Source organism: Helianthus annuus, chromosome 7 (assembly GCF_002127325.2).
Source record: "Helianthus annuus cultivar XRQ/B chromosome 7, HanXRQr2.0-SUNRISE, whole genome shotgun sequence".
NCBI lineage: Eukaryota > Viridiplantae > Streptophyta > Magnoliopsida > Asterales > Asteraceae > Helianthus > Helianthus annuus.
In genome coordinates, this window is record NC_035439.2 from 136,418,741 (window position 1) to 136,431,192 (window position 12,452).

General features: G+C 36.5%; 1 protein-coding gene across 2 annotated transcripts; it reads right to left on the reverse strand.

Moving 5' to 3' along the window:
• Positions 1-352: 352 nt before the first annotated feature.
• On the reverse strand, positions 353-7,493 carry LOC110868712 (SNF1-related protein kinase catalytic subunit alpha KIN10). 2 transcript variants are annotated; one of them, XM_022117951.2, is made up of 11 exons: positions 7,178-7,493; positions 5,058-5,251; positions 4,756-4,940; positions 4,310-4,492; positions 3,670-3,801; positions 3,403-3,588; positions 2,370-2,459; positions 2,197-2,280; positions 1,728-1,856; positions 1,350-1,586; positions 353-835 (listed from the first exon to the last, which is right to left on the reverse strand). In XM_022117951.2, the coding sequence occupies exons 2-11, from the start codon at positions 5,242-5,244 to the stop codon at positions 722-724; spliced, it is 1,527 nt and encodes a 508-aa protein (XP_021973643.1). In that variant the 5' UTR covers positions 5,245-5,251; positions 7,178-7,493; the 3' UTR covers positions 353-721. The 2 variants fall into 2 exon arrangements, 1 of the variants encoding a protein (XP_021973643.1); XR_004862814.1 differs by having other exon boundaries at positions 373-835; positions 1,350-1,629.
• Positions 7,494-12,452: the final 4,959 nt, after the last annotated feature.

Sequence of the window (12,452 nt, forward strand, 5' to 3'; positions counted from 1 at the left end):
TGGATTTGTAGGCCTTGTGGGTTCTACTTGGGCTTATCTTGGGAAGCAAGTTTGCTAAACGTAATTAGTCTCTATACATTCTATGTAATTGTAATCAAGAATTATCACCTCAATAAAAATATCCTAGTTGTCGCCCTTGGACGTATGTCAGTTTAGACCGAACCACCTAAATCAAACTACCTAAATCCTCTTGTTCGTTTATTGCTTTCGCGTGTCGTGTTCGTATTCGTGTGTGTGATCGATCCTAACATCCTAGTTGTAGTCATAAAATGGAGACATTAATTGATGATTTTGATTTACTAAATTTACATTGTCAATATTTAGTAATTATGTATATCTTTTAACACTGCAAAATTCAAACTCTACACTGAATTTAGTTGAAGTTGTGGTTCTCTTTCTTATTAATGTTCTTCACATCTTCAGAGCCAATCCATAGATGGCTGTAAGTTACAACATACTCTTATTCTGAACCAAAACAAGCTAAGGGTTAAAACTTATAAAACAAAACAACTAACAACATATCCGGGTTAAAAAAAACGAGGCGTAAACCCATACTCCTAATGAGTTACAAAACCCGATCAGCTCACAACATTTGCTAACAACAGATTATAACAAAGAACCCAAAGCGAGAACTTTGGTATATACATCCTAGCTTTCCTTCACAAGCACCCCGGAGAAAGCCGTCCTTCATTTCAGGTTACCACGCGCATTCTAGAATCTTCTAGAGGACACGAAGCTGGGCGAGAAATGCAGCACAGAGTTCCAGAAACAGAAATTGCGGCCCGTTAACCCTCTGTAGATCAAGCAGATACTTCTCCTCACGGGTTTTATAAAGCTGCAAGAAGTCAAGAACACACATTCTAATGGTCATTAACCAAGTTAATGAATGCATGCAGAAACGGTTCGATAATGAATGAAAATAGAGTAAAATGCCATTGTTGTCCATGAGGTTTGGCCAGTTTTACGACTTTCGCCCAAAGGTTTGAAATCTTGCCATTTTCATCCGACTCGTTAACTCCATCCATTTTTCTCCATTAATTCAGGGGTATTTTCGTCTTTTTACCTACTTGTTTTTTGCTTAGTAACGGTATTTTGAATACTTGTACATTATGCTAAATGCTTGTACATAAAGTGAAAAACACCGCATTGCCCTTTAAGTTAACAAAAACGACGGAAATACCTCTGACTTAACCGAGAAAAGTGGATGGAGTTAACAAGTTGGATGAAATAGCAAGATTTCAAAGCTTTTGGATCCAGATGCGGAAAAACAAACCTTTGGACGAAAGTGACAAAACTGGCCAAACCTCAGGGACGAAAATGGCATTTTACTCATGAAAAAACCATGTTACCTGGACTTCAAATTTGACAACATTGGGTGATGTTGAGGTGACGTCAGCATTGACTATGGTTGACTCATCTCCAAAGTAATGACTACTCTGCATGCCATTGTTGTTTATTGGGCCGTCTTTATGGTTCGGATCCCACCTGCATTTCATGTTGTAGTGTCCTATTTTCTTCCAGCACACGTTTAGTTCTTGTAAGGCCTTTAAAACTTCTGTCATTATCTCCCGAGGATGGGCCCGCGACTGTTGAAATGAGCCATGAATACTTATACCATTAACCAACCAACTATGGGCCAAAGAACTACGAGTGGTTATAATCTTGTCTTTCATACGAAAAAAAAAAAACAAGCAAAATATATTTTAATTAAAAAAAGGGAACGGAACCTGAAGCCCGAGAGCCCATTTCCTCTCGACCTGGCTCGTATTTATTCCTTGATATTCCATGAATCCAGGTGGGCGTTGCGCGATAGGTGATGTGGCAGCCTCGTTTGGATAATTACGGTTGTACCCCTCCTACATTGACACAAAAGAACACTTTTAGTCATTACAACCGCTATGCAGTTAATATCGGTGATATATCGGTTATACCGGTCCCCCTGTAAAAGTAAACTATCGGTGTCAAATATCAGTCAGAATATCGGTACCGATATTATCAGTGATATTGACCGATATATCACTGAATTATTAGTGTTAAATTGCTATATATATAAATTCTGCATGATATTAAAATTACCGATATCTCATCGAGATAACCTATATTTCAAATATCGGTCCTTGACCGATATCCAATATTTTAATGCATAGTTACAACCCGAAAAGAAATAAAAAATAAGAGGTGAACTATTGAACTAACCACAGGTTTCTGGAACTCGGCTCCAAGATAACTATTGGAGTTACGCAACCTATGGTCCAGTAGCAAGTAATATGCAACGGTACCCTAAAAAATAAAACAAAATTTAAATTCGTAACAATGTAACATGAAATCAATAAGAGTACATGAAATGAATAAATAAATAAATAAATGACCTCATTCTGCACTCGGTTGCGAAGTGACTCAACAAGTGCATCCCTGTCAAACCCCATCTTAATCACCTCTGTAAGAATATCTTCATCAGTCTGCAACAAAAGAACTACCTTACTTAACATTGGCTAGGGGTGTACACGAACCGAGCCACTCGTGAGCTACTCGAGATCGTCACGCTTAAAGCTCGAAACGAAACGAGCCGAGCTTAAACAAGCTCAAGCCTGGGATCAAGCCTAAACTGGAGTTCATTTAATAAACGAGTTCAAGCCTAAAAGTGCCTATTATTTGTACAAGTATAATATTTTTTTTGTTCTATATAATAAAAATTTAGGTAAATAACAAATATTATTGTATATGAATCTATGGTTAAATAACTAAATAATATATAATTTGTTATATATAAAAATCATTAAAAAATGTATACAAAATTATTTTTATATATACACACACACACAGACATACAAGAAACCCATAGTTAGGGAGAAAACTCTGGAAACTCCTATGTAACAATTTTATTTTATTTTTATGAAAAATTAATACATGTAAAATACATGTTTTTAAGGGTTTTGCACCAAAAAAATCAAAAAAGCGCCGAGCCAATTTTTTTTTTAAAGAAGTTTCCATGTAACAGACGCGTTACACACTGTCACACAAAACCTTGTTTTTAAAAAAAAAATGGCTCGACGTTTTTTTGATTTTTTGGTGCAAAACCCTTATAAACATGTATATTACATGTATTATTTTTTTCAAAAAAAATTGTTACATAGGAGTTTCCGGGGTTCTCTCCCTAACTAAGGTTTCGTGCCAATACTTAGCCTGTACATATATAGAATATTGAATAAATAATATACGAGCCGAGCTCAAGCTTGAAAAATCATTGACGAGCCAAGCTCAAGCTTTAGATATAGAGCTGAGCTCGAGCGAGCCGAGGTCAGGCTCGGCATGACATATAATAATTGTAGGAGATTTGACGTTCTTATTGTGATTTTCATTCACAATAAAAGGTACACTCCAAATATTCAATCATATTCACACCTTTTTCACTTGCTGAGTAGAATCGGGTGGAGAGACGGCTAAGTAGCAGGGCAGGTGGGCTTGGAACCATAGGTGCGCACGGATCTCGGGAATCGTCATACGTTTCATCGGGTCAACCACAAGCAACCTCGGGATCAAATCTCTAGCGCCGGGTGATAAATGGCTAGGAAGGGTATATATTCCACCCTTAAGAACAAATCATGTTTAAATCAGGATTAAGCGCACATATTTGTTTTGTTAAGCAAATAATATTTAGTTGTCACACACCTTAATTTTCTTAAACAAATTCGGAATATTTTCATCGTCAAAAGGAAGGGTCCCACAGAGAAGTGCGTACAAGATCACACCACAGCTCCATACATCAACCTCGGGTCCAGCATACAGTTTCCCAGATATAACCTAATTAAAACGCATAATAAGATAATATACATAAAAAGAAGAGTAAAGTTCCATTTTCGTCCTTGAGGTTTAACCAGTTTTGCGACTTTCATCCAAAGGTTTGTTTTTTCGAATCTGGATCCAAAAGGTTTGAAATCTTGCCATTTTCATCCGGCTAGTTAACTCCATCCATTTTTCATCGTTAAGTCAGAGGTATATCCGTCTTTTTTGCTAACTTAAAGGGCAATCCGGTCTTTTTCACTTTATGTAAAAAGACCAAATACCCCTGAAAAAGACCATATTGCTCTTTAAGTTAACAAAAAAGACAGATATACCCCTGACTTAACGGACAAATGGATGGAGTTAATGAGCTGGATAAATAGCAAGATTTCAAGCCTTTTGGATCCAGATGCGGAAAAACAAACCTTTGGACGAAAGTCGCAGAACTGGCCAAACCTCAGGGACGAAAATGGTATTTTACTCTAAAAAGAATAAAACTTGAAGATAATTTATGGTGCTAAAACAATACCTCTGGAGCTGCATAATTTGGACTCCCGCAACTTGTTTTTAGAAAATGACCGTCACGCATGATATTACTCAAACCAAAATCGGCGATTTTGACATTGCATTTGGCATCTAATAACAGATTCTCAGGTTTAAGATCTCTGTGTACCACCATATTCCGGTGGCAATACTCCACACCGGAAATTATCTGCTTCAAAACATTGTTGTAAGTTTATATTAACCAATGAAAGTTATTTAGGGGGGGATAGTGCACGGTCCTCCCAACCGCCGGAGTGATCTCACTCCAGGAGCCGCTACCCGACCAAGCTAGCTCCGCGGTGACTTCCCCATGCCGAGTTCTTACCCTGGGCGACATATGCCACTCCCAAGACTCGAACCCGGTACCTCTGGGAAGAGGTGGGTGTCGGTGGCTAACTGTTTAACAAATAGAAGAAAAAGAAAGATTTTCACCTGCTGAAAAAAGTTGCGAGCTTCATCCTCGTGCAATCTTCCCTTTTCCACGATGTAATCGAACAGCTCGCCAGATTTCACGTATTCCATAACAACGTAAATATCTGATGGTGTCTCTACAACCTCGTATAGACGGATAATATGTGGATGCATAAACAATCTCAATATCTTGATCTCTCTTCTTACTGCAAAAGCTCAGAAATTCATAAAACTAATAACTTTTTATTTAAAACTTCATCTAAAGCACTTTAACGGTGGTGTTATACTGTTATAAACGTATAATCATTTTAAAACATTCCTACCTTTTTCTTCCATTTCCATGTTTTTGATCTTGCGACGGTTTAGAATCTTTATAGCAACTTTGTGTCCGGTCAACGTATGCTCTGCAATTTTGACTTTTCCGAATGAACCGATACCAAGCGTTTTCCCAAGCTTATAATTGCGTAAAAATGATTCCACGCTGCTCCCACCACGCCCCGATCCCTCCATAGTTACCCTGTAAAAATAGTTGACTGAGCCCAGTAAATAAATATTTCACGAGTCACGACCAAAGGTAAAAAAAACGATACAAGATTGGGTACAATTTTCCAAAACAGCGGTTCCTTGAAACAAGATATTTTAAACTAGTATTAAAAAAAAAAAAAAAACTAGTATCTTTTACATCAATATATTCAAGACTAAAGAATTTCTTGAAGGAACTTAAAGGAAATACCCTATTATTATTAAAGATAATAGAAATGTATTCGAAACGAATATTTGGTTTTCAACATAAAGTAACCTTGTGGACCAAAGCAATAACACAAATATTTCAACATGATGACACTCTTGGAAAACTAGGTAGCTTAGCTTGTAAGCTTGCCAAGAAGGAAAAGTGGCAATTATTAGGAAAATATGGAATATCCCAAAATCATCATCATCATCATACTCAGTAAATCCCACCAATAGCAAAGCTAAGGTAGGGTCTGAGGAGGGTAAGATGTAGACAGCCTTACCTCTACCCCGTAGGAATAGAGAGGCTGCTTCCAGTGAGACTCCCGGCTCGATGGTAAGGGGGTAAGTTGCAACTATTATGGAATATCACAAGATAGAAATCGCCGAATCAATACAATATTCATGAAAAAGATGGAAAAATTATTAGCAACACGTACAAATCTATACGGATAGTCGGATACGGGTTCATAGTTCATACACATGAGCAACAAACGATCTAGCGAACAAACAAACAAACAAACAAAACGTACCCCGTAATATCTCACTCATACAGTAGGGTCTAGGGAGGGTGAGATAGAGAGACTGCTCCCAGTGAGACTCATAGTTGTTAATGACGAATAGCGACAAATAGCGATAAGGTACCTATATGCTACATAGCTAATAGAGATAAATAGCGGGCGGCTATTTTAGAAATAGTGATACACTAGAAAAAAAATTAAAAATTTATAATTATATTACATCAAAATACACTGGTATATATGCTATTTTACATGTATATTTAACAAAAACCTAAAATCCAGCTAATTTATAGCTATATTTAATTGATATTTATATTAAAAAAACAAAATAAACAAAATAAATAAAATAAACTATCGCTGTTATCCCTATCTATCGCGACAACCCTAACAACGAGCACAGACCTGTACGCTACGTATCGCGCTATAGCAATTGCTACGCTCGCTATTGACAACTATGGTGAGACTCCCTGCTCATAAAACCTTTTTCAAATATAAATATATACATATAGCATAAGGTATACATCCGGCTACACAACGAAAACAAAAGTACTAATAATAGTGGTAAACAACAACCGCCACTAAGACAAATCTATACGCCCTCTAAAAATCCCTAAACGATCTAGCGAAATTGATCTTATACGTATCGCGCTATAGCGACTGCTACGCTCGCTATTGACAACTATGGTGAGACTCCCTACTCATAAAACCTTTTTCAAATACAAATATATACATATAGCATAAGGTATACATCCGGCTACGCAACGAAAACAAAAGTACTAATAATAGCGGTGGACAACGACCGCCACTAAGACAAATCTATACGCCCTCTAAAAATCCCTAAACGATCCAGCGAAATTGATCTTATCAAGTATAGTTGAAACTAAAACACAACATACTGACACACAGATTGCATTTAACACCAGTCCTGTCTTCAAACATACAAACAAGAACACTAGAAAAACTTAATTGCACATAAAGACCTAGTTTTCCCCTACTAGCAATTGATATTGTGATATAAACAATCAAAAAGCAAGATTCTTTGACACATGTCCCAAATCGGAAACTTATGATAGCTACAGATCTAAATTTCAAATTTTGAACAAAACCCACATCTAATTTCAAGCAGATAGAACATGAATATACATCAATTCATGCAGATAGAGGAAGAATTGTTGGAAATTATAATAACTGACCGAGTTACAGAGATAGCAGAGGAAACAGAGTCAAATCATGTAAAGTTATCGTCTCCTGATTGCGAAATTGTGGCGAAATGTTGGATGTGAAACCAATCAATCGCAGAGATTAATCGTGGAGAGAGAGTGTGTGTGTGATGAGGGTTTGAGGGTGATGAAGATGAAAGCTTTGTGAATTGGGGGCAACAAAACAAAGGCTTCTTCACTTGTTCTCTCTCCTACTCAAAAAGTAGACCTCACAATATGATATTTGGAATTGGGGCCAACTTCTCTTCTTATGATTCTTGTTTGCCATAGCAACTTTTTTCTTTTTTTTGGTAATTTAATAGTAAGTTTGACGTGTTTGATACATAATCAATTTGGATCATTAATGGACCGTTGGAGTTAATCGTGTCACAGATAGAACCATCTGGTCATATCTATTTTCACTAGCCAACAATGCGTATACAAAAATTCAGAAGAAAACCTAAGACGGTGTGAGAAAAAACCCTGTGTGAGAATCGCACCTAGGACGGTCCCTAATCCTTATCTTACCCCTAAGATGTTACTAGGCTATAATGTCATGGGCGATACAAAGCCAATTTTATGTGCGGGATCATGAGTCATACGAAGCATTTGTATGTATATTCTTATCAGATGTAATGAAAAAGAATAAGAGAATTTGTTTTACGGTCACCGTGTATGTTATTGAAGGAATGAGGAAAAAAATGCTACTTTTAAAAAAAAAATGAAAATCATTAGAACGGAAAGAATCATGTTCCTTGTTGAATTGTCTACTTCATTCTTACATAATGTTATATTTTTTTCAATCTATATGTATAACTAGCCTAAGGACCCGTGTATTATACGGGTTAATTAAAGATAATATCGCTCCATCATCGTTGTTTTTACATAAAATGTTATGAATATATACACGTCTTGAAACGGATCATGTAAAATCTTTTTATTAACCATCAATATGCAGATATCACAATTCGTTGAAAATCTCTTTATACACCACATTAGTTGTTTTATCTGTAGCTTTTCCGTTGTTGTCAAGTATGAGTATTTTGACCCCATTTCTTGTTTTCACCCTTGATAAGGCAACATACAATTGACCATGAGAGAAGACCGGTTGTTTGAGGTACAAACCAACTCTTGAAAGAAACTGACCTTGACTTTTGTTGATCGTCATTGCAAAACATACGGCCAGTGGAAATTGCCTCCTTTGAAAAGCAAAAGAAAATATCTAATCCGCATATCACCGTTGGTAAAAGAAAATATCTTCATTATCACCGTTGACATAATTTTATGACTTTATACACGTTAAAACACAAAAAAAAATATATATTAGAGTAGAACGACAAATTGAAATACATGAATATACAACGATCACAATTCGTTGAAAACCTCCTTATAAACCACATTAGTTGTTTTATTCGTATGGTTAACGTCCCTATACACACCACAATTCGTTAAAGACTTCTTTATACACTTCTTTAGAACCAACATTATAAAATTCTACATGTTGAAACGGGTCAGGTCAAAACCAATACAATTCCTGTAACATTTTAAAATTCTACATGTTGAAATGGGTCAGGTCAAAACTAATACAACATTTTAAAATTCGTTAAGTACCCGTGTGTTAGACGGGGTGGTCTCACAATACATAATATTATTTAATAGTGTTTGAGATAAATTTTTAAATAAAATAAATGTTGCATTAAAACAAATCAAATTTACCAAAAGTAGTACTATAATTTATACCTCATAATCTTTAAAAAGTACCGAACATTACTTTTTAAAGATGACATCAGTGTCAAAAATATATGACAATAGTATATAACCATTTGCCTTTGATAATCGTTTAAAAATATAAGTATCATGAATTTTAGTTCACATGATTTCACATTTTAGATTCTGACCAACAGTAAAATATAAATACACCTTTTACATTTTAGAATTATTTCCCACTAAAATTTTATAGTAATCCACTCAATCCTGGGATTATATTGGCGTTTATTTACCAGAATTTGCAGCCAACATTCATTCCTAACCAAATCTTAGGACACAAAATACCCCTGCCTTATTAAATCTCTAGTTCTGGCATATAAATTGCTCTTCCATCGACACCAAAATCTTCCCAACAATAAACCAACCATAATGAACATAAGCCCTCTAACCAATCCCAAAATAGCATGTTTCTGAGCATGCAACAAATAGCATTGATCTTGAAGCCACCATACCATGATGCTAGATATTTTTAATTCATAACCAAAATAGACAAAACAGCAAGATGCTATATCAGTCCTAAGTACAGACCGTAAAGCAACACCCTACAGCAAACAAACATACTACATACAAAGTAATCAAATCTTTGCGAAATCAAATCTTGGCAATTCATTTCATGTCACCTGTGTGCCTTTCGCCATATATGTATTACTCATTCAAACAATTCTTCCTTCATCTCTTCCACCACTATATAAATCAAAGTGTTCCTTTCATGAAAAGACTTTACGGTTCCTCACGTTCCATGAACTCCTTGGAGCTTTTAGCCATATAGATGGCTCCTGCCACACTGAATCTGCAGTGCAAAATCGAACCAATAAGTGGTCTCTTGTTTCAATTGTCACCTCACAAAATGCACATGCTATCATGTGTAACACCTCGAATTTTTGTGTCCAATGATGTGTTAACACGTGTCATTTGATTACACGTGGCATCTATAATAAATAAAGGACTAATTATGACAAACCTTGAAAGTATATAAATTCGAGGGTTATAAATGACAGCAAAGGGTAAATATACTGTATAGTAACCCTAAATAAATGCTTGTACCTTCAAACGAATAAATCATAAATCATACGGAAGCGAAACGCGGAAGAAAGTGAGAGATTACGAGCTACAGGGGTTTAACTGTGTCAACATGTTTAATATTACCTCTGAGTGACCCTTTAACGTTCCCAAGGCTTCGTAACAGTATTATACGCTCACTAGAATAAACTGTATAAATTCCGCGAAGTTCCGTCTTAAAACGAAAGAGTTATACTCAAATTCGTATGAGAAGGGTTAAAAGCGTCAACAGTGAAAGTTAAGGCTTTCCAAATAATTAATAAACTAACCAGGGACTTTATAATGCGGGTAAATAACACGAGGCCCCTATCGGTAAATAACCGAGGGCCAAACCGCAAAGTTACCCCTTCAAACCCGAAAGGTCAGGTAAATCATTACGAAAGATTTCGTTATTAATTACCGGATTCTGATAATCATTACAAAAGATTTAGAATTTCTGGAAAACAGACCTCTCGCGACCCGCGTGAAGGCTAGGCTTAAGTTGAGGCGGGCCGCGAGCCACCTCAATTACGCGCCTGATATTTGAACTTTAGGCGACCCGCGTAAAAGTGCATGGGAACTCCCATGCGGGTCGCGTAAAGTGCCCAGATGCAGAAACATTGTAGTTCTTGCCTTTTGAGCTTGTGAACGATCATTTGAGCCATTATTGCAGCATGGGTGCCCCCTACTCGACCCATACCACTTAGGGACACCTGCCCATGATCCATGATCAAGGGTAGCATGTGTTGTAATGATCTTGGAGGTTTTTGAACACTATAAATAAGCCATTTTGGCTCATAACATTCACACATCAAAAACACACATCTCTGATCATAGCAAGAGCTCTCAAGTCTTCTTCTCTGCTCTATAAGCAAGAACACAACTTCTGTAAGTGATCTAACCCTTTGTGGTTTCACATTTCCTTAGTAAATGGCTAAGAACCAAACCGTCGTAACTACGGTTTGACTTTACAATAAATCAGTAATGGTTCAGTCTTATGACGAATCAAAAGTGGTTATGAGTTGGTATTTATGTGGGTAATAAACCTCTAAAAAGGTTCCCCCTGATCACCACTCTAACTATGTCAAATATCGAGTCAAACGTGCGGTTAAAAAGTCAACAGAAAGCTATTTTAGCGATTTATGCATAAACTGTAATGTATATGTTATGGAACCTGTTTTGATAATCATAAAACATGATATTAAGTATATAAACTTGTTTGCGCTCGTTTGAATCGACCATTTGCTATATTGAACCGGTTCGGAGTCGTATGTCGCAAAAGTTTGACTTTTGCTTTGACTTCGGTTCTGACCCGTTTTAGTAAGGTATAAATATACCTTAGGACTCTCTTAGGACCAGGTCACATGTTGGTATAAGCCTCTGTGATCGGTTCATGAGTTATCCGAGTCTTTTGCGCATTTCTGTCATTCGCCTAAAAGTTGACCGTAACGCCATTTTAAAATTTAAACGAGTATTTCGGACACGTGAACGGACCAGAACCTTGCCTATTAAATTATAAGCATGTCCTTAAAGTTTCACGTCAATCCGAGGTCTAGAATGAGAGTTATGCTAATTAGCGCAATTTAAATAAACTTTTGTAATAAACGGCGCAATTAGCATAACACCTATCTAAACCAAGATTTCGTCACCAAAACTTTTACCCACTGTGGTAAAATAATATTTTTGGAATTTTAAAGATTTTTAATAATTTTTACCTTGCTCATAACCTGCGGTTATGGCTACGGTTCGGTAAATACCGAATATGCCCTTTTCGGCCAAAACAAGAGTTCTACAATGTCTTTTGACCCGATTCCAGTTGCTACTGATTTTAAATAATAAATAAAGTATTTTAAGCTTTATAAACTGATCGGGAAACTTAGATTTCCTGTAGAACTCGAAAACCCCTTTTTAAGTCTTTAAAATGACCGAAAAGCCCCTACGGGGCATAATACTAACTTAAACTCGTTACGGGCGTCACGGAAGGTATCCTACTGATACCACAAACCATTTACGGCATATTGACTTAGGAAATAAGCGTACGACTCTCATGGTTAACCGTTTCGCCTATTGCGCGCACGGTTCGGCTTATGAAACTAGTTTTCATAAATTAGCCGATACGGGTCAAATAATATTAATTGAACCCCAAAATCCAGAGTGTGAACCATTAACCCATATAAAACAAGTCTCTGAACTTGTTGGGTTAGAATCACACTCCATTCTCGGTTTTCGCCTTTTCGCGCGATTAAACCATATCTATATATATCGGAACCAACCGGTCTAGGCTACGGCTAATATAAGGACCCGTTAGGATTCTAAGAGGTTAATTAAAACCTTCGTTCCATATTAGGAGCCCCGGTAAAAGCTATCGGCGATTTAATCGAACTAAGGAATAATACTTGTAAAGGTAAATACTTTTGACTTATTTCCCCTATATGGGCTTGGGTTACGGTATACTAATACCGCT

Bases quoted from the DNA above. Each gene is read 5' to 3' on its own strand.
- LOC110868712 (XM_022117951.2), bottom strand. From the start codon at position 5,244: ATGGAGGGATCGGGGCGTGGTGGGAGCAGCGTGGAATCATTTTTACGC. The intron at 3,589-3,669 runs GTGTGTGACAAC...TTTGTTCTTAAG, and splicing joins ATTTGTTTAAGAAAATTAAG to GGTGGAATATATACCCTTCC. The intron at 1,857-2,196 runs GTTAGTTCAATA...GTGTCAATGTAG, and splicing joins CCGAGTTCCAGAAACCTGTG to GAGGGGTACAACCGTAATTA.